The sequence below is a fragment of the Vicugna pacos genome, chromosome 18, assembly GCF_048564905.1.
Source record: "Vicugna pacos chromosome 18, VicPac4, whole genome shotgun sequence".
Lineage (NCBI taxonomy): Eukaryota > Metazoa > Chordata > Mammalia > Artiodactyla > Camelidae > Vicugna > Vicugna pacos.
Window position 1 is genome coordinate 42,064,684 of NC_133004.1, and position 26,070 is coordinate 42,090,753.

The 26,070-nt window shown below is 43.1% G+C and overlaps 1 protein-coding gene across 2 annotated transcripts; it reads right to left on the reverse strand.

Moving 5' to 3' along the window:
- Nucleotides 1-198: 198 nt before the first annotated feature.
- Nucleotides 199-26,064, reverse strand: ARPC1A (actin related protein 2/3 complex subunit 1A). 2 transcript variants are annotated; one of them, XM_072943300.1, is made up of 10 exons: nt 25,916-26,064; nt 20,853-20,945; nt 16,967-17,071; nt 11,284-11,506; nt 9,194-9,301; nt 6,954-7,166; nt 4,848-4,923; nt 4,455-4,648; nt 2,185-2,275; nt 199-581 (listed from the first exon to the last, which is right to left on the reverse strand). In XM_072943300.1, the coding sequence occupies exons 2-10, from the start codon at nt 20,914-20,916 to the stop codon at nt 543-545; spliced, it is 1,113 nt and encodes a 370-aa protein (XP_072799401.1). In that variant the 5' UTR covers nt 20,917-20,945; nt 25,916-26,064; the 3' UTR covers nt 199-542. The 2 variants fall into 2 exon arrangements, with proteins under 2 accessions (XP_072799401.1, XP_072799402.1); XM_072943301.1 differs by lacking the exon at nt 25,916-26,064 and adding an exon at nt 24,542-24,678.
- Nucleotides 26,065-26,070: the final 6 nt, after the last annotated feature.

Consider the following 26,070-nt stretch of genomic DNA (forward strand, 5'->3'; position numbering starts at 1 on the left):
CTGTCTCCACAGAAGAGCTGCAAGGCTAAAAGACAGCATTTGAGAAACGGTTCTTCTGGTTAAAGGCTGTACAAGAGAGCTCGATTAAGAAACTAAGACTCTTAAGATTCTATCCCCAAAACTGACTAACCCAACAAAGAATTCACCCATATTTTCCTACTAAAAATGCAAACAGTGTAAGGAGACAAAACCAAAAAACACATTCAGTATTTTTATTTTTTAGCGGACAATTCACATACCTCCCCCACCCCTTCCTTTAAGTTAGTGTGACACTTTTCCATAATAAACTACTTAAAGAGAAGCTTTGGTCAAGAATGGAATGAAATAGCAAAACAAAAAAACAAAAACAAAACCCAAATCACTGCTGCTTTTAAAAAACCAACTTTCACCAATTATATTCAAACAAAATACACAACAATATTTGCGCCATCTGCGTCTTCAGTGTTTCTTGGTGGCCGGCTCTCCTCCCGTCATGCACTCGGTGGAGCTGCTCCTCACAGCCTGTCCGTCTGTCGTGCTGGGTCTGGGAGGCGTGCTCAGCTTCACATTATCCGGAGGCCCTGGATAGAAGACTCTAGGGTCTGCAGAACGGCAGAAAGAACACGGATCGTCACTGAGATCTGTCCACTCTGGTGTCTTCCCCGTGACACCCCACTCCTCCCCCTCCTCCCTGGCTGAGGTGCAGCCGACCCCCAAATCTGGCCCCCACCTCTGAGAAACACTCTCCCCGACTCTCGCCTCTGGCCAGCAACTCTTCAGGACAGGGCTCCCCCTGCTGGCTCTTTCAGGCCCTTGCTCCCTTGTCCCCATGGCCCCAGCCCACAGGCTCTGGACACACTCCTGTTCCTCAGGACACATGTGTGCTTATTATCATGTGTGACACTGGCCCGTGCTGACCAGGGCCATCTGTGCGCATGGCCGGCCCTTCACTCTCAATGCCTTCATGATGGGCACTCCTATGTTACTGTAAACCACATGCAGCCAGCCTGGCGCACAACACTGCAGGGGCTCAAAGGTGGATGGATCAGAGGAAACGGCACTGGGACTTCTAGCTCACACACGTAGAGGGAGAGAAATGGACTGGGCTGGAGGGATCAAAGAATAAAGAGTGGAGCTGTGACTGCCCAGGTGGAGCTGTCACACAGGTGTGCAAAGCCCAGGACCTAAAAGCAGGTGAAGGTAAAAAGGGTGGGGGAGAGACTCCCAGGGGGAGGAAAAAGCATCATGGTTTTGCAAGGCAGTGGCAAAATTCTGCAAATAGTTAACTTTTGGAGGATCCATTCACAGCTGCACACAGGAGCCAGGCTCTCTGACCCCCACACCCCTCCTTGGTTCCCCACCTCATCTGCCATCTGCCTAATCCTGAAGCCAGGGTGCAGAGTCCTCCGGGACTTGTCCCTCACTGTCACAGTGCCCGTCCATTCAGCCCCCAAACTTCTCCAGTCCAGAACTTCCTGGCCATGCCCCCCAGCACAGCTGGAGGTCACATCTGTGTCCTTTGTTCATGGAAGCCCACAGTGGCCCAGGCTGCCCGCACCTCACAGTCTGGTGCTTCCTCTGTGGGCTCTAGAAAGGCCCGTCTGTCTGCGGGCACAGCCCGGCTCCCGCGCCCTGACCGCGCCCTGGCTCCTTTCCAGCTCCAGCTGGGGCTTCAGCAGGCGCCACCACTGCCCGAATGGCTGGTCTGCACGTGCTGCCTTCACAGCCCTGGTACAGTCTCCCCTGCGTCTCCCCGACTCCTCAGTGTGAGACAGAGCACTGGCTTCTCCTCTGGAACCACACCCCGGCCCCTGCCCCACCCCGCTCTTCCACCAGAGAGGCCCCTCAGGGCTCCTTCCCCTCAGTGTCCTCAATGGCCACACCGTGCCTGGCACCTGGCAGGCAGTCAGGGAATGTTTAACCTATGCAGTAAACTAGACTGGTACCCAATACGGGGCCTGCTACAAAAACAGCACCCCACTGTTCTCCAGTGAGGAAATGGACCACCAGCGGGCGTGTTCCATCTCACTGAGAGAGTGTGCTTTTCTCCTGCTAATAATGTTCAGATTTTAAGGAGAAATGCAGCCGAATGCACTGCACTTGTGCTGTGCACTGGATCTGACCGGTTGTTCTAAGAAATGAGAAAGTCTTCTCCCAGGAAGAGTTTTAATACAAACCAGATTTGTTCTGAAAGGTAGAAAATACCTTGAAATCCCAAATTGTCATGGCTCCGTCGATGCCAGTAGTGCAAAATTTGCGACAATCTTGCTTGTCCACCTCATAAATAGACACTTGGCTGAAAAAAAGCAAAAACGAGAGATTGTAAGATATGTGGTGGAAGCGAGCTCCAATCTTCCTAAAAGCGTAACAGCATCTTAAGGGAAGAGCAGCCTATCACCTCCTGAATAAGCTGTCCGTCCTCCACATGCGTCTGCAGCAATCTGACTCAGGAAATGCACGCACTGTACTACCAGATGTCCAGAAAAGACAAGACTGAAAGGAGGGAAAAGTTAAGAACCGGCACTAATTAGAGTGACATGGAGAAGCAGGACCATCCAGGCCACACAGCACGCACCCTGGGGAGCAGGGAGCCAGCCCGACCACAGCTATGACTGAAATGGAAACAATTTTTGAAAAACACTAGAGGCAGGATGAAGCATGTCTGAAATCCAACTGGCTCCAAACAAAGACTCCCAAATCACCTGCCAAGACAGCCAGGGCACATAAGCCAAGAGGTCTCCTTGCATTTGAAACTAATCATTGTAAATATTGGCAATATTCAGACACACCACAAAATTCTAACCACGCAAAGCAGAGGGGCAGATTAATAAAACAACTTGGCTTCGCCACGTTATCTGAAAATCTTTCAAGAAAACCAATTCCGTAGCTCAGGCACTGTCTGTCTTTCTCCTCTGAAGTGTCTAGAACATTCCCTCTAAAGAAGGGATGGCACACACCACCCGTTTCTGTGCCGCCTATGAGCTAAAGAATGGCTTTTACAATTTTAAGTGGTTGGAAAAAATTTAAAAGACTATTATTTCATGATGGGAAAGTGATGTGAAATTCACATTTCCGTGTCCATAAAGTTTCACTGAAGCCTACCTGGGCTCGTTCGTCTCTGGACTGCCTGCGCAGCCCACAGGCCACACCGTGGGGTGAGGGACCAGGACAGGGACTGGGTAGCCCCTCAGAGCCTAAAACACTCACTCTCTGGTTCCTTACAGGAGAAGTCTGCTGACCCTGTTTCCGGGCAGAGAGGACTTAATATCTGCCAATAAAAGTAGTCACGTCAACCTGCAAGGGTCTGTCTTTTTATTTTTAACCTAAAAACCTCAAAAAGGTGATGAGAGCAGTTTCCTTCCAGAAGCACAGTCTGTGGAAACGCTTAAGAGAAATTCACAGAAAATAATTCTGAAAATCATTCAAGACAGAGAAACTTGAAAAGTATGGAGAACAGTTCCTCCATGCCTTCTCGTGATTACTTTTCAATAAAGCACAGACATTTCCAGCCTATTTTCAGCCCAGTGGCCTCTCCCGTGAGCATGATGGAAAGCACGGCTTGCGGTTAGTCATTCTAAGTCTGGAGGTTTCCACTGCTCTTCCTGTGATCATCACCTCAGTGTAAGTCTCTCAACACAAAAGGTCAGTGTAAGTCTCTCAACACAAAAGGTCTAGTCAAAGAAAAAATCCTACGGTATCCAACTCTGAACACAATAATTTAAAATATCAAGAATACACTGCATTTCTCCCCAAGATTGAAAAAAAAATCAAGCTTTTGGGATGAAACACAATTCTACGGTCATATTTAATCACATGTGCCTGATGAACAGTCAGTCAAGAAGCTCTTCATCTTTGTCCCAGTGATGCTGTCTCCCTAATTAAATCACCTTCCTCTCTTGTCCGCGGTACTTGAAATCCACGGTCGAGACGACAGCTAGAATTACCCTTTCCAATAGGATATAACTAGTCTTCCCGCTGACTGTTCACTACCAGAGGAACATGACGCTCAGGAAAGTCTCCTTTCATTCTCAATCAAGTTTCTGAGAAAACAAGACACAGGAAGAGGCTGCCTGACGGGCGTACAAGCCCACAGTAGAGTGCGCCCTCTGCTCGTGGGTGGCTGGTGCTGTCCAACCCTCCAGGGACAGCACGACTATGTGGGGGCGGCTCACTCTCTGTGACAAGTTGAAAATAAAAGCCTGCAGTCAGGAAGCTGCAGACTTCTCACCACTCTTGTTACTGAAGGGATGTCTGGGCCCAAAGTACACAGGATTTTCATGGGCACCCAGTCAGGAAACAAAGAGGGAGGAAAGGCATTTGGTCACCCGATCACCTGTGCACAGAGGTCAGCGCCTTGGCGAAGGGGGTGCCCAGGGGGCTGGGGGCTGGCGGCACCCATGTGATGTACAGAGGTCAGGGCCCTGGCGACAGGGGGCACCCAGGGGGGTGGGAAGTGGGGGGCCGGCGGCACCCACGTGATGCTGTTCTGGTGCAGCGTCTCCAAGGCCGTGTTGCGGTCCTCAGTCGTGGCCCTCTTGTCCATGTTGCGGAAGCGTTCCATGGCGGACATGTTGCGCTGGATGCTCTGTTTTGGAATGTCTAGCTTGGAGACGAAGGTCAAGCAGCCACGGTCATCGTAGTTAAAGAGCATTGGACAGCAGTCGTGGCCCTGAAACAAGGCACCAGTCAGGCCCTGCAGGGTACGCCGCCCACCAACCAAGCCCACTGTGGAACAGGCGCCCCTCGAGCTGTCTCTTCTCCAGGGCGGTGCTGCTTTGTGCTCGTGCACAGCCACAGAGCTCGCACTGCTCCTGTTCTGGAGAATTAGATATAGGGCACCATGAGGAAAAATGAAGAGAAACACTTACAGCAGCCACGATGCTATTCTCCGAGACGAACGATACACTCAGGAGGGGCAGGAACTCTGTTTTTAGAGTCGAGACCCTGAACACAAGAACACTTGTTAACCTGAGATGGAACGGACCACGTGGATTCTTCAGACACAGCAGATGACAAAGGACCCATTCTCACAGGGGCTTCGGGAATATAAACAGACACTTATGTTCAAAGGAGCCCCACGACCCAGACTTTCAGGAATCTCAAGCATGAGACAGCCCTGAGTAACCTGCAGAAGCGAGGCCTTCAGCGCTTTCTGGCCTGTGCTCCACAAACTGCTCGACAGCGTGGTCCTGGCGAGCGCTGGTCCCCTGCTGTCCCGGTCTTCGGTCCCCTGCCCTTTACCCACGCACCCTTGGGCTCCTCCTGCTTATCCAAAGCCCACCCCTGTCTGTGGAGCTCACCGCGAGTTTCATCCCCTCCGGAAGCTTTCTGGACCACTTCTGCCTGAAGTGGCTTCTCCTTTCTCTGACCTCCTAGAGCTGACTGTCATGGTCACTCAGGACTGAACGCCCTTCTCTGCTCTCCTCCCCTCACTGTGCTCTCGTGGGCTCCTACAGGGCTGGGACCACGAACATTTACAAGAGGCTGGTCTCTGTGCCCTACCAGGCACTGGGGCAGGGGCTATGGCCAGCGATGAACCCAACACAGCGTCGGCCGGCCAGGCACTCACACAGGAGTGGGCTGGGTGTGTGTGTGCTATGCACACACGTACACCTCACAGTCATCTGCTTCACACCTGACCAAGGTCACACAGACATGGCAGGCAAACACATTGGTTGATGAATTAGGGTCATACAGCTCCATATAAAAGATGATGTATTTTGAAAACTGTGTCTCAGGAGACCCCCCTATGGTGCCCCCAGCCCCACCAGTACGACTGGTTTTGGGTTAAAATCCTATCACCTCTTCCTAAGGCTTTACTGCAGCATACCTGGCCCTTACCACATGAAACAGTTACGTCTGAGATGGAGATGGGTGAAGGATGTAATCTGACTTGCAGGACCAGAAAAGCCCTGTAATAAATCACTGAGGGTAGAACGGGGCTTGCAATAAGCATATGCTCAGAGCTTATTATGCATTACAATTAACTGCACACAGGTCACATAGCCATGAGATCAAAAGATTATTGAATGACAAAAAGCAAACTAGTGTATAAAATTATAGCATAACCCTGTTTGAGGTAAAAGTGATACAATATGTAAGTGTCTGTCTACATATGGAAATCTCCTGGAAGACTGCACCATTTATAATGGGGGGAGGTGTCAGAAAAATTTGGGGGAAAAAACAAACAAACAAACCAATTTAATCCCATTAAGAAAAATACATTCTCTCTGAAACGACACCTCGTCACTGCAGGGCAGAGGGAGTGAGATGAAACTGGTTCCCAGCACACAGGGTGGCAAGTCAGGAAACCTTCACAGGTGGATTAACCTTCAGCTGCCAATGGAAAAGGATTCACAGGGAAAGAACCAAAATTCATAAGCTGAAAGGATTCCAGTCATTTTCTCTCTTCCTCGACCACACGATGAGCAAACACAGCTCTGAAGTGTGACAGGACACCCCGGCTCCCCTCGGCCAGGCAGGCCTGTCCCTCACAGTGAGTCATTGCAGTTGGGTTCTGCCACACACACCAGGGAACTGGCACCGGGCTGTGAGGTGTTACTGAATGAAGCCCCAAATTCATGGAGTCACTGTTCCCTGACTGCACAGGGTGAGAACGTATCTCCCATGCAATCTAAGGCTGCTGGATGACATTTACGTGTTGTAAGGAATTCTGGGAACAGACTAAACTGACGTTCTGGAGGAACTCTTTCTTATCAGTAGCAAACCAAGAGGGTCCTTCAAAGGAATCCCAGCACTAGCATTAGAAAGTATTTCTGGAAGCGAGACCTAAGTCTTTAAAATGTCCCCAAACGGGCACTCTAAATGTGTGTCTCTGCCTTTAAGGCTGCCTTGCAGTTCTGCTTCGGAATTTTACGTCTGTGCCCTGCACTTACACCCAGGGGAGCGCAGCCTTGGGCCAGCTGGAGAGAGATCCCACCCACCTCCCCACTCCAAACAAAGGAAATACTCACTGCACGCTCTTGGAGGCATCGGCTACGGACACGGTGCTGTCGTGGCTGACCCAGGCCAGGCGGCTCCCGCTGGCGGAGAAGCTGACCCCGTGCACCCAGCCGCCGGTGCCACTGCCACCGAACTCTGACATCAGCTGACCAAAAGGCATCTTGCTGCCCCAGGGGGTACTGGCTGGCTTTTCATCCACTTCTTTAATGTAGGCAGAAAACACTCTGCGGTTCAAGGGCAGAAAGCGAAGGAAAAAGTAAATGGAAATGCGTGTCTGCAGAAACAGGCCGCAGGCAGCTGCTGTAAGGTGTCCAAACTGCAAAGACACCGACTCATTAAAAGCAAAACCTGGCGATGGATAAATTCAGATACACAAACCTCTCAAGACACAGAAGGGCTCTAAGGGCTGCCGACAGGTCAACCCAAGTTTGGCAAATCTATCCTCCATCAACAGACATTCATGGGGCATCTACAACATGTCAGGCACTGCCCCCGGGGCACAGTTCTACATGTGACGACCCCAAAGCCCTTCCCCCCGGAGTGCACGCTACCCTCCCTCGCCCAGGGCGGGCTCCTCCGAGAAACCACAGCGTACTCTCCTGCCTACTTCACCATCATTCTCAGCAGCGTTCCAGGAGGCCCACACCGTCAAACAGCGGGAGAGAGCCAAGTGCTAGCCATGCTGCGATGAACCAAGGCATTAACTCACTTAAAGAAAGACAGGGACACCCAAAGAGAAAGCCAAGGGAGGCCAGTGCGGACGAGTGGGCAGGCTCTCCCTGGTGTCACACTCAGGCCCACCGCCCAGCCTTTGGGACAGGTCTAGTCTGGGAGGAAGGCACATCCTTTACAGCCTCGGGCTGTTAGTTTCTATCTCTAATTCCGGGAGCTGTGGGAAAGGATGTTTCAACCCAGAGTTGGGAAGCAGAAGGGACACAGAACAGCTGGGAATCTGCCCTTTTAGTTTCTTTGCCCTCCAGTGCTATTTCTTTATACAGCTTCTCTCCAAGAACTTCTGAACCTAAAGACTCCCTAAGTGATCTGGGATATTTTCCCCCTAAAACGACAATGGCCGCAGCAGCTCTGGAAGAGGACAGCGGAGAAGCAGAGGACACCCTGAGTTATCTGTAAGTTAGCTGATGTGACCTCAGTGAGCTTTGAATCGGCATCAGCTGGCTACTGCTGTTGTCATCGGAAGCCAGAAAAGAACGCTGGTTCTCAGCTGCCAGCTCGAGAGTGCGAACAGAACGACCCTTACCCACAGGACCACAGGTAAAAGCAACGTTTATTTCTGGAAATCAGTATTAACAAAAGAATGGTAAGCTACCTGTTCAGGCAGGTTGTAGACACAGCCTGACAATCCAGGTGGCAGGGTTAAGTGCCACTTGGTCCTATCTTCTAAGGGGACTAGAATGACTCTGGGCAACACATCACAAACAACAACACTCCTGAATGATGGAAAAATCTTTACTGTTACACACTGGTTCTGAAGTAAAAGAACCCAACTTTACCCAAAAAGTACCTTGACACTGCTGTACCCTCATCCCACAGCCAAATTCCCATATACACCCTTTAAAAGAAAGCCCAAACCCCAAAACCCTTGGGTATTCTTGGATATGAAGCACTAGCCATGTTTCCTGGAATTTCTCCACCCAGCTTACCCCAGAAATAGACATCCTGTCTCCCAACCCACCAGACAGTCAACACGAAGCAACATTTACTTGCTTTCCTTCTGGGTAAGGGGGAAAAAAGCCTTCTTGACAAAGAACAGCTTTAAAAAGCAATTACACTGTATGATCCTTAAAGCTCTTAGCAAAGTGGCTGTGTTTCTTTTAGCCTCATGCTAATGACAAATAAAGAGCTTTAATTGAAAAGGAACAGCACAATACAGCTCAGCAGTGCACTCACTGTGCAGCTATGTTTTGTTAATCTTGGTTTCACTGTGGAATTTGCCGAGTTGGCCGCCTGGGTTATGAAATGAGAAATAACTCTCAGGGGTGGGGGGCACTCTACCTGCGCTCCAACCAAGGATGTTCTGCCTGAGGAAACTTCCAGGCCCCGTCTTCGCATCCCCTCCGCCTGCCCCTCCAAGTCCACTTCTTTCTACCTTGTGATTTCTGCACTTGCTTTAGTTCCTTTCCCTTTCATCTGAGTCCCTCGTGGGGCCTAGCAGGGCACCTTATAGAGAAAAGGAACCTCAGACACACTCGCTGAAAGACAAGGCTGTCTACCAATTCTCATTCATCCCCACCTGCATTTGAAGTCACATGATCCTGCTGCCAGCAAGACGTTGTTGGGATGCCAGTCCAGGCTGAGGACCGTGGAGCGGATTGGCTTTTTAATGTGCTTGCTTACCCACCTACCAAAGGAGAAAATCCATGTGAGTTTATCCACACATCAAGCAACGGTCCCCAAATGACCTACAAATGTGTGTCAGGCGAAAACACCCACGCATGGTTCCCACGTGGCCACAGGGCCTCCTGCCAGAGAGAAGATGCGTTTCTACAAGAAGAGAGGACAGAGAACCATAGCGGCCCCTTTGTTCTTCTGTCTCTCAGGCCTTGACCTTCTCATCAGAGTAGCCAGCTCTCAACTTTTCCAGCTTCCAAGAAATCTTCATTAGTAAGTATATTTACGGATTAACTCTGGTGCTGTCTCCCACGGAGTTTCAGATTTCGTGACTCTAACCTTTGAAATAGAAATTGATGTTTGAAATTACTTGAATTTTTATTACAAATACTTAGTGAATTATTTCATTTTGGGTTAAGTTTGGGTTGTAAAATAGCTTAATATCCTTTCTAAGTCTCTGCGAAGCTGCACACACTTTTATTTTTCACAGAGAAATCACAGCCAAGACAACAGCAGAACCCCTGCTGGAGACGAGCCTCTAACCAGTTCTCTAGTTCCACCCAAAGTGTTTGCTTACGTCTAAGATCAGTCATTATTCTGGCCTAATTCAATTTCTACCCCTAAACTGCTGTTTAAAAGCCAATCATATTCTGCTCTTCTGGAGCCGAGAGACTTAATATTGAGCCGAAAGCCCTTCCTTGGATGCTAAATTACCTTTCTATAGAATCTTTTTCTCAGGGGCCTTTCTGAAAAATACACGACATTCTGACTTGTTCTATAAAACAGTTATTTTACACTAAAGGCTTCTGGAAGCTGAATGAAATATCCCAATGAAATACCGTACCATGGCTAGACATTCCCCTGAACACATGGCTCATTCAAATGACAGTACCACAGGAAAGCCCAATTTACCTGAGTTTGAGACTATTTTTCAATGAATAAAAGTCCAAAGTCACTGCGGTTGAAGGCTACCCAAGAAGAGCTGCTTCTCATCTATTTGGTGCAGTGAGCCTTCTAAACATTTCTAGCAGGCAACATTTTGTGAGCCTTATTTTCAAAGATGCTTGAGAAAAAAACACATCTTCAATTCATAATTCAATCCTGTTGCAAATCCACAGATTTATTTCAAAGAATCAAAATTTCTGAGAATTTACTAAATTACAAAATGTAATATGATAATCCCTTCCCTTCCCTTCTGGCAGAAAGCAGTGACACATGAAGTGCACTGTGTGCTCTGCTATTTTTAGTGCAAATACAAACACTGCCAGTTTCGCACTAAATGACAATTCCACGTTGAAGGGTGTTTATCACCCTTTCTGAACTTGTGCGGGGAGAGCAGTGGTTTCCTTAACAAGGAAAGCAGGAAGCAGTAGTTAAAGGAAGTCACTTAGCACAAGATAAACCCCTGTATTTTGACTTGTGGCTCAGCCGCAAGTGATTTACAGTATAAAGTACAACAGGCTGGTTATATTTCTAAATTCTCGTCAATTTTACTTCAACAGTTTAAACAAGTAAAACACCACCCCAGGACACAGATTTGGTCAGCAAACTTTACAGAAAGGAAAATATTGTTACCTGTAAGAATCCCAGATATTTTAGGTGGATAGAGACAGGAGAAAAAACTCTTCCTCAGGGCATTGGGAATCTTTCAAGTTTATAATTTATATATCTGAGTAAGAAAACAGCAATTTGGACAGTGCGGAGTGAGAAGAGTAGCAGCATCTTGAAGAACAGACAAGTTAGGGGATCAAGACATGGAAACCACAGCTTGATGTTAATATGAGAGAGATGTGAGGTTTGACTCATTGTACACAGAAGGTGGAAAAATGCTCAGAGAGAATGGAGACTTTCAAAGGAAAAAAAAATCTCCACATGAAGAAAACCTGAAGTTAGAGTTAAACCTTCACCCAGTGCCTCTAGAAGCCCCTGAGCACACAGCGGTCCAAGTGTATTACTCTACAGAGAGAAATCAAAGACTCAGATGTTGCTCACCAGTCATTTTCAGATTCGAAGTAACAAACAGAAATGAGTCGTGCTCCGCTGCCCACAGCAAACTTGTTCTCTAGTGGGGACCACTTGACAAAGGTGGCTGCACGGTTAATTCTCAGGATCACCAGGGTTGGCTTCCAGACACCATCTTTCTGACTCCAGACATAGGCATTGCGGTCTGCCCCGCAGGTGACAATGCGGTCGCTCCTGGGAGCCCAGTCGATACCTGCAAGTGGGACAAGGAGTCACCTGCTCTGCCTGCCCCGGAGAGCTGACGTGGCAGAGGCGGATGGGCACCCTCCTCCCTGGCCAATCCTTCCCCCACTGTGGTCCCAATCACCACCTCACACACAAAGGCTGTTTCTCTGCAAAGTTCTATAACTCAGGGTCCTCTGGGGGCCGGGAAGAACAGAGCTGTTTCATAATTGCACAGGTCACCCACCAAGCAGGAGCATTCCTTCCACCCACTTGTCTTTAGACTATCTGGGCTGAAGACTTTTTCCTTCCCTCTTTATCAGATTTTATTTTGGTCTGAAAGTACCTTTGTTCATTTAGTAACAGATTTCATTCCATGGTATTAGCTGAACGTCTGCTATGTGACATCCAAATAAAACAACATATAAGGTAAACAGGCTTTAGTATAGAGAGTGAAAAATATAAACTGATTCTTCTAAAGGTCACTGTCATTTAAACTAACAGAAATACCTTTTGTAGATGATACAAGTTCTATGAAATTGAGTCTTGAGTATCTCTGCATCTAAACTAGGAAGAGACTTAAATACGCATCTGAATGTAAGATTTTTTTTCTTATTTGATCAGACTTACTTTTCACAGTACCTCTGTGAAGGGTTCCAAAGTCAAGGTCAGTCTGTTACATACCAAGAGTAAAATCTGCTATGACTCAGTCATTTTATAGTTATTGATGAGATATTTTCTATAAATACAAATTAACACTGAAGTATAGAAGTACTACTCATAAATTTTTATTATAGGTATCTCCCTAAAAATTCTTAACATTTATACTAAAAGAGTAAGATGAATTTAAAGCAAAGTCTCCATTAGTCATAAATCACGGCGACTTTAGTAGCGTGAAGGATGTATACATTCATTCACCTATAGGGACAGTCAGCTCAATTATTTGTACTGCAGAAGGGAAAAAGACATGGGGGAGTATAATCAGTGATGTGTGTTTTGATTTTTAAATCCATTCATTACAGGATACCTTTGCAGCCCTCTTTACTAGATTTCAAATTTTATTTTTAACTACAAAAGCAAACCCATATATTGTCATAAGACACACATCATAATGGGACACATGGAAAGTCAAAAAAGCCCTGCTTCTGTTCTTCACATCCACACACGTTCACCCTGCAAAGGATACTGCTATCACGGCAAACATTTTCTCCTGCTTTTTTTTTTAGTAAATTAGCAGTAGTTACACATTATTTTAGAACACTGATTTTTATCATAATTTTCCCAAACATCCACTGTTGAATGTTTTGTTAGTTTCCAACCACTTATTAAAATATCTAAAATTGTAATATTTAAGCATATACTTTTTTGCGCTGGTTAAAACGATCTCTTTATGATAAATCCCCAGATGTGTGATGCAAAATAGTTTTATGATTGTCTTGTTTTCCTAACTTGATTACAAGCTTTTTGACAACATGAAGCAAGTCTCTGAAACTACTGTGGGGGGCAGACCCTAGAGTGGTCTCCAAGATCCTGCCTGGTGGTGTCACGACTCCATGTGACCTGCTCCCCATGGGTGTGAGCACGACTTGAGACTTGCTTCTAACCAGCGGAATGCCAGCAGGGTGATGAGACGTACACGACAGTGTACAAGGTTACCTAGGAGTGTGGTACCCCCCTCTTGCTAGAGACTCTCACACTCTTCCTCCACTACTGGCTTTGGAGAAGCAAGCTGCCACGAGTCTTACAGCTGCAAGGAAATCAACTCTACTGCCAACAACCTGAAGGAGTCTGGAAATGGGTCCTTCCCTGGTGGAGCCTCTGATGAGAACCCCCCCGGCTGCCGCCTTGATCACAGCTTCTGAGATCTGAGCAGAGGTCCCAGATAAGTCAAACCCAGACTCTTGATCCACAAAAACTGTGAGATGATAAACGTGTTTTGGTTTAAGTTGCTAAGATGGTAGTATTTGTTACACAGCAACAGAAAACTAACACGTCCTCTAACATCCAGATTATATTGTCTGGTAATGACAAAATTCAGTGATTTTGTAATGATTTTGACAATCTGAAATTTCATCCTGTGTTCCAATATAAGCACCACTCTAATTAGACACATATGTATTTTATAAGAATTCCTGAGGTGGTTAAAAAATAGATCCTTACTCTTTAAGAAAAATACAAGGAACTGCCTTCTGCTAGGTTTTAATAGTTTTAAGTTTATTTCTGTAGCTACATCTTTCATTTAAATATGGAAGCTGTAAAACCACAGTCATAGCCTCATACTATTTTAGGCATTAGCTTTTAACTCTTTTTAGACATACACTTGTTAAAAAGAGAGCTGGGAAGGGCAAATATATGGTAAAAGACAAATTCTCATTTCTTACTAATTCAGTGTTGCATCTTTTTTGTTTTCCTGCCACCAGAATACTCTAAAGGAAAAGGAAAGGAATCAAGCATCTATCCTGTCTTTACTGTCCTAATTATATCTCAGAATAACCAAACAGCAGATGAAGGTAAGTGTCTCTTTCATAAATGTATTTCAGCCAATAGAGAAGAAATGAAAGATTCAGAACATCACCACGATGCAGCCACTACTAAATGAACGGACACGGGCACTGATCGTCAACAGCTGCTAATATCGCAGACGATTGGACATGAGCTGCTTCCTTCATGAAAGAACCTATTACTACCTAACTTCGACGAGCAATTTCCAGGAGACACAGAGAACGGAGAAATGTGTAAAACACAGTGGGCCTGCAATCAGAAAACTCAAGCTCTGGAAAACACTACAGAAAAGACAACCTGATTTCTCAATTTTCTTAACAAATAAATTGCAAAGGAAAAGAAAGAGAAGGGAGTCTATGAACAAAAGACTTCAGAGATACATCAACTAATCACAGCCACGTGTGGCCCTTGTCAGGGTGCCAATTAAAAGACTATTGTATTGATTATTATTAAAGAGTCCTTATCTTTTAGAGATACAAACTGAAATATGAAATGATGCAATGCCTGGGATGTACCTGAAAACAGTACAGGAAGGAGAAAAGTGAGTTGAGAACGAGACTGGCTGTGAACTGACAACCGCTGAATCTGAGTGATGGGTTTATAGGGGCTCATTACATTATTCTGCTTTTTCTCTTAGCTTTTTTTTTTTAGGGGGGAGGGTAATTAGGTTTATTTATTTAATTATTTTTTTTCAATGGAGGTGCTGGGGATTGAACCCAGGACCTGGTGCATGCTGAGCATGCGCTCTACCACTTGAGCTACACCCTCCCCCACATCATTCTGCTTTTATGTGCTGTTTCAAACTGTCCACAGTAAAATGTTTTTTAAGAAGACAGTGATCAAACATTTAACACAAAACGGTAAACTCAAAGGAAAACAACAGAACTCTGCTATCCCTTTGATGTTTGTCACATTCTTTTTCTCTGTAGTGCTGACTAGTCTTTTCTTCTAAAAAGCTTCAGAGAATAACTTTCTTTTTCTGTAGTTACGATCTCTCTGAGAAATTATGTTTGATCCTTGGTCTCCTGCCACAGAGTTATATTTAGACTTTTCCAACAACAGTTTTTTCAAATAAAAAAAAAATGTCATTTGAGCATTTGGACAGAAAACAGGCCCAAGTTCAAAGGATTCCAAAAGAGAAGCAGGGGAGGAAAAGGACATAACTAAGTAACTAGTTCACTTTTGAGCTATTTCTTTGGTCTTTTATCTTAGGCTTTACTCATTTGTAAGTATTTCCTAATGCTAAAATTCCAATATAAGAATATGGATGTCCTTATTTTTAGGCTGTAAGGCCACTGGCAAAGGGACTTAGAAAATAGGTCAAACCTAATAGAAATAAGGTCATGGGAAAGCAACAGCAACAAAAAGAGAAATCATCTCTTTGGAGCTGGTTTGGTAACATAGTCAGTCAGCCCCCGACCAGCATCACCTATAAATCACTGGTAAAAGCAAAAAGGGACAGCCATGAGTTTTTGCTGGGGAGTACAATGTAAAGGGTGCAGACGGTCAGAACATGCTACGTTTTTCTTCTGCTTGGTGGGGAAGGATATCTTTAAGCTAACCAGTATGTTTGGGGAATAGAGGCAAAACTTCAGGGTCCTAATTAAAAAGGAAAAAATTATCATCAGTCCCTGTGCTGCCCACTTAAGTGCAAGTCATTGTGAGGAGAGAGGAAGCCCAAGATGAGAAACTTGTAACTGAAAACTCATGGAGAGTAAGTTTTGATGTGCTTGGTCTAAATAAAGCGAGACGTTGAATCACTCCGCCAGAAAATAGGATGAAAAAGAAACTATAGTAGTAAGGGTCAAAGAACAAGAGTTCCTCCTGAACAGAGCAATAAGTTAATATGTTATTTTTCAAAAAGCAGCCAGATGTGACTTAACAACAAAGCAATACGTTCTCTTGAAATTCAGTATCAAGATTTGGTTCATTAAATTCTGAAAACCACTGTAAAATTTGTCTTTACTTCCTTCTCCTTTGACACTGCTCTGCTTGCTGCTTTTATCACTGACAGTTTTTGTCAAAGATGAAAATTACTGTACACTTAGGAATCTGTCTCAGAGCCAATGCTTTAAGATCTAGTCTTCGAGATTTCCTCGGGGATGCTCAATTCAGTGTAAGAAGGAAAAAGTGGAAACAACTTAAATTTTTTCAACAGAGGAACGAGTCAATGAAGTATGAAATGCTATCCAGAGGGTAAAAAGAATCAACTTAATCTAGATACAAAGAGCTCAAAAACAATGTTTCATGGAAAGCCAGAGCAAGCTGTGGGAGATCCACCATATGATGTCATTTATGCTGTATTTACAAATACTAGCCAATGGTACTAAAGACTGCTTCCATACACAGACACACACATATGTGAAAGTATCAACAAAGGCCTGGGACAACGTCACATCAAATTACAGACTGCCTTCTGCGGGGGAGGCACAGGGCTCGTGGTGAGAGGGGACTTTATTATTATCTGGAATAGTACTCCTTATGATTAAATCTTTGTTTCCTGTTTTCTAGCACAAGGAAAAAGACAGACAGCTGCTAATTCTAGGTGGCAGGGATATGGGTGTTTGTTACATTACTCTGTCCTTTTCAATATTTTGGAATGTCTTCCTCACCTCAAAAACAACACACAGGAAAACTTCTGGAAGACACTGTGTTCCCCTAGGAACACAGCTGGGCTTGTAGCTTCACAAGCTGACATGCTGCCTGGCTTTTGCTTTCACGCCTCGTCTAACCTAAGCTCCCTAGTCCTTTGAGCAGGTTTGGTGTTTTCCGAAACACTAGTAAAGTGCTGGGTACCAGCTGGGCTGAAAGAAGCACTTAGAAACTGAGATCACTATTACGATACTTTCTCAGATTTTCTAAAGAAAACTTAGCAAATGCTGCACAACTTTAAATATTACAGCAGACTTGCTTTATTAGGCTCCTTATTTAAACAGATGAGTGCTAACCTTGGAAAAACCGTACTAACTTCACAGCTGTCTTCCTTTACCTGTGATGTGTCCGTTGTGCTCCTTGAGTTCATGAGCCTTCACCCACTGGCTCCCATTCTTCTTATAGATGTGGACTTCGTGATTATTGGGGCTAAGGGCAATCTCTGCAGGAAAAAGTCAATTGTTTACACCTGAGCTTGAAATTGTCACCAAAAGAAAGGATATGCTACAACAGGCATTTCAAAAACAGACCGAAGGAAGGAACAGGAAAGCGGCAAGACGGTTCCCAATATTCACCCCTGAAGAATTTCTTTATTATTTTTACCTCTACTTGGACCCCCATATTTCAAAATGTTTTATAAAAAAACTAAATTTAAAAATTCATTTATTAGAGACATATAACTCAATTAAAGATTCAAACCATTAACAAATAAACAATGTTGCTATACTTAACTGATACAATTTTAGTCTACAGTAAAGATACTTGATATCTTAGTTCACCTATACATCATTATTAACAATAAATATTTAACTTCTGTTAGACTTTCTGAAACGCCGAAAACAGCTCATAGGCTCTCATTACCACTATCATAAACCCAGGTTTGAAACACTAGTTTACCAAAATAAAAACCCTTGATTCTACTGATAAAATATATTCGTTTTCCTTTACAATAAAGCAACACAAATCACAAAATAAAACTGTTTTCAAGAGAAATCTCTTAGACCAATCCAAAATGTTAAGAATACACACCTATGATGGATTTTTTGAACTTATATTTTTTCTTTCTAGTTCATCCATTTAAAAAAAATTGACTTCTTGAAATAAAAACCTATGACTCAAACTTTATGTCAATCATCTGATAGTTCCCCCATCTATTATATCCCCCTTCCTTCACTCTTTAGGAAAGCTACATCTGTTTTACAGATGAAACTGTGGAACTGCATCAATGTCTAGCTCTAAACTCATAAGACTTCAACTGCTTTCTGGAAACAAGTTATATATTTCTCTAAATTTCTAGGATGCATATAGGATTTCAAAATCCAAATCCAAATTTAAACTTGAAAAATATTATAAATTTCAAATTATAATTTAGCACAAAAAATTCTGTCTTAATATACTGAGTTTATCGAGTAGTTTAAATAAGGACAATGATAACTTGCATTTCTACTAAAAATAATTGAAAATACTCCAAAACCTTATTTTTATATGAGAAAGTGAAGACAATATATATGCAACTAAGCCATGGAGCTTTGTGAGATGATCACAAAACAGAAGCTGGAGATTCACCATCCTGCCACGCTCAACACAGAGGCTCCTATCTAGGTTTTCACTTCACACAACGATAACCTGGAGTATACTGTTCATGTGCCAAGAATTTATTTAAAAATAAGAGTAAACCATGTCTGAGTTACTTTTAAGAAGATAGTGAATCTATTCAAAGCAATCCGTATCAAAATCCCAGCTGGTTTTTTCTTTTGGCAGAAATTAATAATCCGATCCTAAAATTCATGTGGAAATGCAACGGACCCAGAAGAGCCAAAACAACGTTGAGAAAGAAGTACAAAGTTGGAACTCACATCTCCCAATTTCAAAATCTATGACAAAGCTACAGTTCAAGACACTGTAGTCCTGGCATTAGGATAAACATAAAGATCAAAGGAATACATGTATTTTATAGCAACCTATAATGAAGAAGAATATGAAAACAAATACATACGTATATATATGACTGAAATATTATGATGTACACCAGGAATTGTAAACTGTCTATATTTCAATTAAAAAAAACACAAACAAAAAAAAGATGAAAGGAATATAAGCGAGAGTCCAATAAACTTTCACATTTACAGTCATCTGATGATTGACAAGGGTGCCAAGATAATTCAATGGAGCGAACAGCCTTCAATAAATGGTGTTGGGACAGCTGGATATCCACCTGCAAAAGGATGAAGTTGGGCCCCTATCTCACACCATTTACAAAAGTTAACTCAAAATTGATCCAAGACCTAAATACAAGAGCTAAAATTGTAAGACTCTTAGAAGGAAACATGAGTATCTATTTTTGTGATCTTAAATTAGGCAACAGTTTCTTAGATACAACAGCAAATATAATAAGCAACAAAAGGAAAAAATAGGTAGGTTGGATTTCATCAAAAATTAAACTTTTGTGTTTCAAAGGACACCATCAAGAAAGTGAAGAGAAAAAAACAGAATGGGAGATTTTGTAAATCACATATCTGATAAGGGGCTTGTATCCAGAATATGTAAAGAATTCTCACAACTCAATAATAAAGACAATTCAATTTAAAAAATGGGCAAAGGATCTGAACAGACATTTCATCAAAGAAGATATATAAATAACCAATAAGCATGTGAAAAGATGCTCAGCATTACCAGTCATCAGGGAAATGCAAATTAAAACTACCAAGAGGAGGGTAGGGTAATAGCTCAGTGGTGGAGTACATGCTTAGCATACGTGAGGTCCCGGGTTCTATCCCCAGTACCTCTATTAAAAAAAAATTAAATTAAAAAAAAAAACCCTACAATGAGATACTACTTATACCCAGTAGGATATAAGACTATAATAAAAAAGGTAGACAATAACAAGTGTTGATGAAGATGTATGTTAGAGAAACTAGAACCTCCATATACCGCTAGTGAGAGCATAAAATGATGTGGCTCCTGTGGAAGACAGTTTGCAAGTTCCTCAAATGTTCAACAGAGTTACCATATGACCCAGCAATTCAACTCCTAGGTATATACTCAAGAGAATCAAAACATATAACCACATAAAAACTTGCATGTGAATGGTCACAGCCACATCATTCACAAAAGCCAAAAACGTGGAAACAACTCAAATTTCTACCAACTGATGAATAAACAAAATGTGTTAATACTGTCTATACAATATGATTCAGTCATAAAAAAGAAACAAGTACTAACACATGCTACAGCATGGATAAACTTTAAAAACGTCATGCTCAATGAAAAAGAGCCAGATGCAAAAAGCCACATGGTGTATGACTCCACGTATACATAATGTCCAGAACAGGCGAATCCATGGAGACAGAAAGTAGACTGGCAATTGCCCAGAACTGGGAGTTTTGAAGAAGACCAAGAGTGAATGCTAATGGGTACAGGTTTCTTTTTGGAGCGATGAAATATTCTTAAACTAGATAGTGGTGATTGTGCATAATTCTGTTTAATATGCTAAAATCCACTGAATTGTATACTTTAAAAGGGTGAATTTTATGATATGTGAATTATATTTTAATAAAGCTGTTATTTTAGACAGTGAATATACATCTAACTTTTAAGAATAATTCATGGGCATAATACTACATTTCTGTCTGTTTTTCGATTTTTTTTTTTGCCTTCTCGTCACATTGCCCGCACTTAGCTTGCTGTACTGTGTCTACTTCTAAAACCTTGTCTCCGTCCCCTTTTAGTTTGCTGGAGCTAGAAAACTGGAAACTCAAGCTTATTATGAATAACATAGCAAAAACCATGTAATACTGCTCTCAGTACATCAGGAGTAAACCATATGCCTCTGTAACTGCTTATTTCTAAGTTCTGATATTTTGACTAAATGCTGGATGAGTGTAACTCATCCAGACACTGGGTTATTAGGGCAATGGAAGATGTCTGATATAAACTGCCCTCCAGGTGGTACTGCAGAAAAAGACGTGGACGAAGAGCCAGAAGGCTTGAGCACTGACAAGGGCTCTGAGATTAACTTGGGTGTAACCACTGCAAAGTCCTTCCAACACCCTAAGCCTCGATTTCTCTAATCTGTAAACCAAAGGACTGACCTAGTTTTGTGCTGAAGCTATACCTAAGTCCTGTTCACATGTGACACTGAAATATGTGATCTCTAAAAGTACCTACATCTAAAAGCTATCAAAGGTACCAAAATAAAGAAGCAAAGCTCCCAGCATACTTACGGGTACGATCCCTGTTCCAGGCATGGCAGGTGATTGGCTCTAGTAAAAACTGATGCAGGGACATTATTCTTAGTGTTTTCAAGGGATAGAAAGCTGCAATGAGCAACAGAAAAAAAGCATTTAAAATGGTAGGCAACCCACATTTAAGTTGTCTGGGGGTCTTGAAATGTTTGGGGATAAATAAAACATTATTCTCCCTTTAAAAAAGAATCAATGTCAAAACTTAATCATTTAAATACAATTAGCATTGTAACCACCAATGTATAATTTATCCTGTCACGGGCCATCAAGGGACTCTAAAACTCTGGGCTAAGACTGTTGGGGTACAAGATATTCACACAGTCTCAAATGGTCATCCCTCAGGTTACGTACTAATTATAAAGAGAAAAACATGCCTTTAGAATAAAAAAAAAAATCTGGCAGTCATCACCTTAGCCAACTAATCAATCTCAGTGTCATAAGTAGTGGGACAATCTAATCTGATGGGCCTCCTGATGGGAGATGACCTGAAGTGCACATCATCACTTACAAATAGTGATCACTTAATTTATTATCCAGACCAGAATACTTTTAAGAGAGCAAAAAGGGGCACTATTAATAATTATGCTGTGAAAACAGGCCACAGGACTACCCTGGAGAAACCTGGTAAAATGGCCAACCTACCTATAAAATACATATGCCAAACACATTTACTCTAAATTCAATCAAGATCTAGATCTAATTTCCAGTTGATAGGAAATAAAGGGGACTGGAATTAGCTAAATAACACAAAGAGGAAATCAACAGTTAAAACCAGAATGTGTACCATCCTTTGAAATAAGTGGCCTGGACTATTCAAAAAAGGCAGTGGTGGGATGGAGGGGTGGGTGGTGGCTGTTCCAGATTAAAGGAGCTATGAACACCAAATTCAATAAATAAAACTCGACTGTAAATCTAAATTTTTAAAACAGCCGTAAAAGATGTATTTTGTAAAACTGGGAAAATGTGAGTTTGGACTACCTATCATATAACAATATGGAATTATTTTTGATTTCTTAACTATGATAATAGTTTGCTGTTAGGTAGGTGAATGTCCTAACTCTTAGGAGATAAAGATGATGGAGTATTTCAGGATGAAGTGTCATGACGTCTTCTGTAATTTATTTTCAATCATTCAGGACAACATGTACAGATATAAAGAGCAAGTTTACACTGTATAGCACAGGGAACTATATTTGGTATCTTGTAGTAGCTTACAGTGAGAAAGAATATGAAAATGAATATATGTATATTCATGTATGACTGAAGCGTTGTGCTGTACACCAGAAATTGACACATTGTAAACTGACTATACTTCAATTAAAAAAAAGAAAAGAAAAAAGAGTAAATGTGGCAAAATGTTAACATCTGGTATATCTAGGCAAAGAGTGGGCAGGTGTTTTTTATTACTCTTTCAACTTTTTATTGTAATTAAATGAAAAGCAGGAATTGTGAAACATCGCTAAATTAAAAATCAAATCAAGTTCTCTATTTTATAGGCAGCCAAATCTATATCCACTGAAGAAGCAACCATTACTTGAAAGAGAAATTTTTTTCAAAAAACCAGCCAGTGTGGCTCCCCCCATTATAATTTCTAAGAGGCACTCACAAAACTCTGAAGTTTCAATACACTTAAGTACAAGTCCGTCAACCCAGGGTGGAGAATGAAATGTGAGAGAGGAATTCTGATGCAAGCAGGAAGTGGATGGAAGGGCCACTGGAAGGTTGTGAAGTGAACAATGAAAGTTCAGCAGACAAAGCAGAAATCAATCTCAGTGGGAAGCAAAGGAAATGTCTCCGCTCATTGTTGTAAAGGAACCCAAAGGTCAAAAAGAGGTACGTTTACCCTTAAATAAAACATCTGATAAGAAATGTCAGTGTTTCACATTCTATTCTAAGACTGAGGATATTCAGGTCATTAATTTTTTTTAACTTGTACATGTTCAGAAAGCAAACTACAACTCACAAATAAAAACAAATAAAAAAAAATTTTAATGAATTCAAATGAGACTAATTTGTTTTTTTAAAAATAAACTTCCAGATGTTACTGCATGATTCTTTTTCTCTATCAGATGCTTACCCATTACAAAAGGTTTTACTTAAAGTTACTCAAAATAACATATGTCACAATACATCTCCTTAATTAAAAGCAGTTTAAGGGAGGGAAAACAGCTCAAATAGTAGCGCGTGTGCTTAGCAAGCAGAAGGTACTGGGTTCAATCCCCAGTACCTCCTCTAAAAACAAATAAACCTAATTCCTTCCCCAACCTAAAAAAATTAAAAAAAAAAAAAAAAGCAACTTAGTTTTAAATGCCACATTTTATAGGCTCACTTGTTAAAGCAAAACTGCTCTGCAAATTAATAATTTAATGTAAATATCCACATGCAATAAAAGCACATATCTCATACAGTTAAAACAGAAAAGGTGCAAAGGCTTCCCCATTCTAAAACTCAGGCTTATAAGCAATGTCGCAAAGCCTTCAAAAGAGATAAACATTCATTCAATGGTATAATTACTTCTAAAACTGCGTTTCTAATTTTGTCATATCATTCAAGTTCCATATTTGGATATACACTCAGACCTGTACTTCTTTTATAATCATGGGGCTATTTTAAGTCTGTAGGCCAAGACAACACTCATGTTTGTCAAATTCATCAGGCACCAGTAAACACAGCCTGTATTCATCAAACTCAGTGAAAGCAGAATAATGACAGCTTGAATTTTGTACTGAGAAAGATACCTTCTGTCGTAGGGTGATAATTATAACTTCTAAACTGTGATTCATATTTAAGCAAAATCTAAAAACTTAAGTTTTCATGAGGGTAAAGAGGAGAAAGATGGACAGACAAAAAGGTGGTGACCTTAAATTTAACAAACTTCTCCTGATGACCTTTTAATGTCCAGCACTGTATTTATAACAGCACAGTATGATTTCAGGACCTCCCCACCCCCAACTCCTTTCTATACTTATCACTTGAGGCGTCCTGATGTTTGGTTAATCATGGGCTCTGGAGCCAAGGGAACCTGGGTCTGAATCCTGGCTTTGACACACACTAGCTATGAAAGTGTGGGCAGGTCATTCAATATCTCTAAAACTCTTTATTTAAAAAAAAATTTTCTTATGGAGGTACTGGGGATTGAACCCAGGACCTCGTGCATGCTAAGCATGTGCTCTACCACTGAGCTGTTTCCCTTCCCTGCTAACACTCAATTTTTTTATCTGTAAAATGGACATATCATTGACATCCCAAGGCTGTTGGTAGGAGGATTAAATGAGATAACATAATAAATGCATGTAGTTTCAAGCCTCGGCCAAAACAGATGCTCAATAGGTTAGTTCCCTTTCTTCCTCTGACCCAAGGCTTTTGAACCATCCCAGCTAGTACCCTCTGTACTTGGAAACACCTACATATGCTTTAAATTCTTGGCCCTGGAGCTTTAAAGTATCAGTACAGTGGGAATTTCACTTCCCTACTTCGGCTGGGTTTTCAAGACTGTGATTCATCCAGTTTCTAATTACTCTCATTACCCAACCCAGCAATACCAGGTACCAAGGTCACCACACCCTCTATAGTGTGCAGGGACGTGTTCCAGCTCCAGGCAGCAGCCTCACCAGCAGACCATTTTAAACCTCTTCAGACAGAACTTGTTTCAGCATGGGGTTACTTACCTAGATCAAAATACTGACATGCTCCCTCCCAGCAGGAGATTCAATTTTCCAAGACGACCCCCTCCTTTAATTGTGTTAAGTGGATGAATTAACCTTGGAAGGTCTCTGAACACTTTGTGATAGGATGCAGCCACTTACACTCTGTAACAGGGCAAAAATACCCTCCTGACTAGTACCTTCCACTCTCCCCAGCACCCCCACCCCTTTTAAGAATATCTGAAAAACCTAGGGCCTATGGGAAATCAAAGGTTAGATAAAATTGATAAAAGAGGGTAGAACTAGGATAACTTCGGTAATTTAGGCGAGTTGAGGTAGATAAAAGTAGATTAGCATTTCCTCCTGGTTCTAAAGCCACAGTAGGAGAACAGATGGCTTTACAGTCAAAAGATTCTAAACTACAATTTATTAAGTGCCTACCATGTTCCCAGCAGTGTAGTAAATACCAGGTTGGGGCCAGAAACATAAATAAATCTGGCACTTTTCTGGTCCTCAAATCTGGAGGGAAAAGGGGAGAAGGAAGGGAAGATAGATATACAGAGAATGCCCACAATCACAAAGAATAGCTAATAGTTACTGAGCACCTACTCTGGGCCGGGAACCATCTTAAGCAATTGCTGCAAATAAACTCACTTCATCCTCAGAACAACTCTAAGAATCTTGTTACCGCAGATGAGGAAACGGGGACTCAGAGAAGCAATCTTCCCAGGGTCATCTAAGAAAGCGCTGGTGCCGGGATGAGAATCTGGGCGATCCTATTGTAGTGAAAGGTGCCACGAAAAGGTGCCACGGAGCGAGTACGATCGATTATGTGCAATTGTAACTTAGGGAAAGATGGCACTCAAGCGAGGGGGTCGGAGCAGATTTTTTAAAAACTTGGGGGAAGGTTCTTCTCGAGTTCGGGAACGTCTCCCAAAAGCCGAAGGATTGAGGGCTGCCAGAGAAAGGAGCCCAACATTCCAGGGGCGCCTACTGTGTGTGGGGCCCCTATTGTAGATGCTAAAGAAAGAAATGAAGGGTCCCTCGTGGCGCTTGACTAAGGGGAAATTATCCCGTTTACCACGATTTTAGAGGTTTTGATAAATGCCCACAATGGAAGCGCAGGAGAAGCAACCGTTTATTTGGGCATCGGAGGAGGCTTTGGGATCGAAAGCCTGAAGAAAGCGATCTGGGGACCCCAGGGTCTCGGCGGGCCCCCGCGGAGAACGCGGATTCCCCGCCCCTGAAGAGGCCGGAAGGGGGGACCCGGCCCGCCCCTCAGCCTCCGGGCCCCGCGGCCTAAGCCCCCGCCTCACCGCCCCCGCGAGCTCCAGTCCAGTGCGAGGCCGGGCCAGGGGAGGCCGGCAGGGCCAGAAGCTCGCCCCCGCTGCCCCTTACCTGGGTCGGGGCAGACCGGACGGGCTCGGAGCGGAGAATTCGCGGACTCTGGTCAGTCGACGCGAACAGGCTCCGGCGGGCGCGGGCGGAGGACCGAGGCCCAGAGGGAGCGGCTGACAGATTCCGGAAACGGCCACGGCGCCTGCGCAGCGCGG

What these genes read in the sequence shown, in the direction of transcription:
- ARPC1A (XM_072943300.1), bottom strand. Translation starts at nt 20,916, where the DNA reads ATGTCCCTGCATCAGTTTTTACTAGAGCCAATCACCTGCCATGCCTGG. An exon ending in CTGGAACAGGGATCGTACCC is followed by an intron (nt 17,072 to 20,852) that starts GTAAGTATGCTG and finishes TTTTTCCTGCAG; the next exon opens with AGATTGCCCTTAGCCCCAAT. An exon ending in AGAATAGCATCGTGGCTGCT is followed by an intron (nt 4,649 to 4,847) that starts GTAAGTGTTTCT and finishes GCCTTGTTTCAG; the next exon opens with GGCCACGACTGCTGTCCAAT.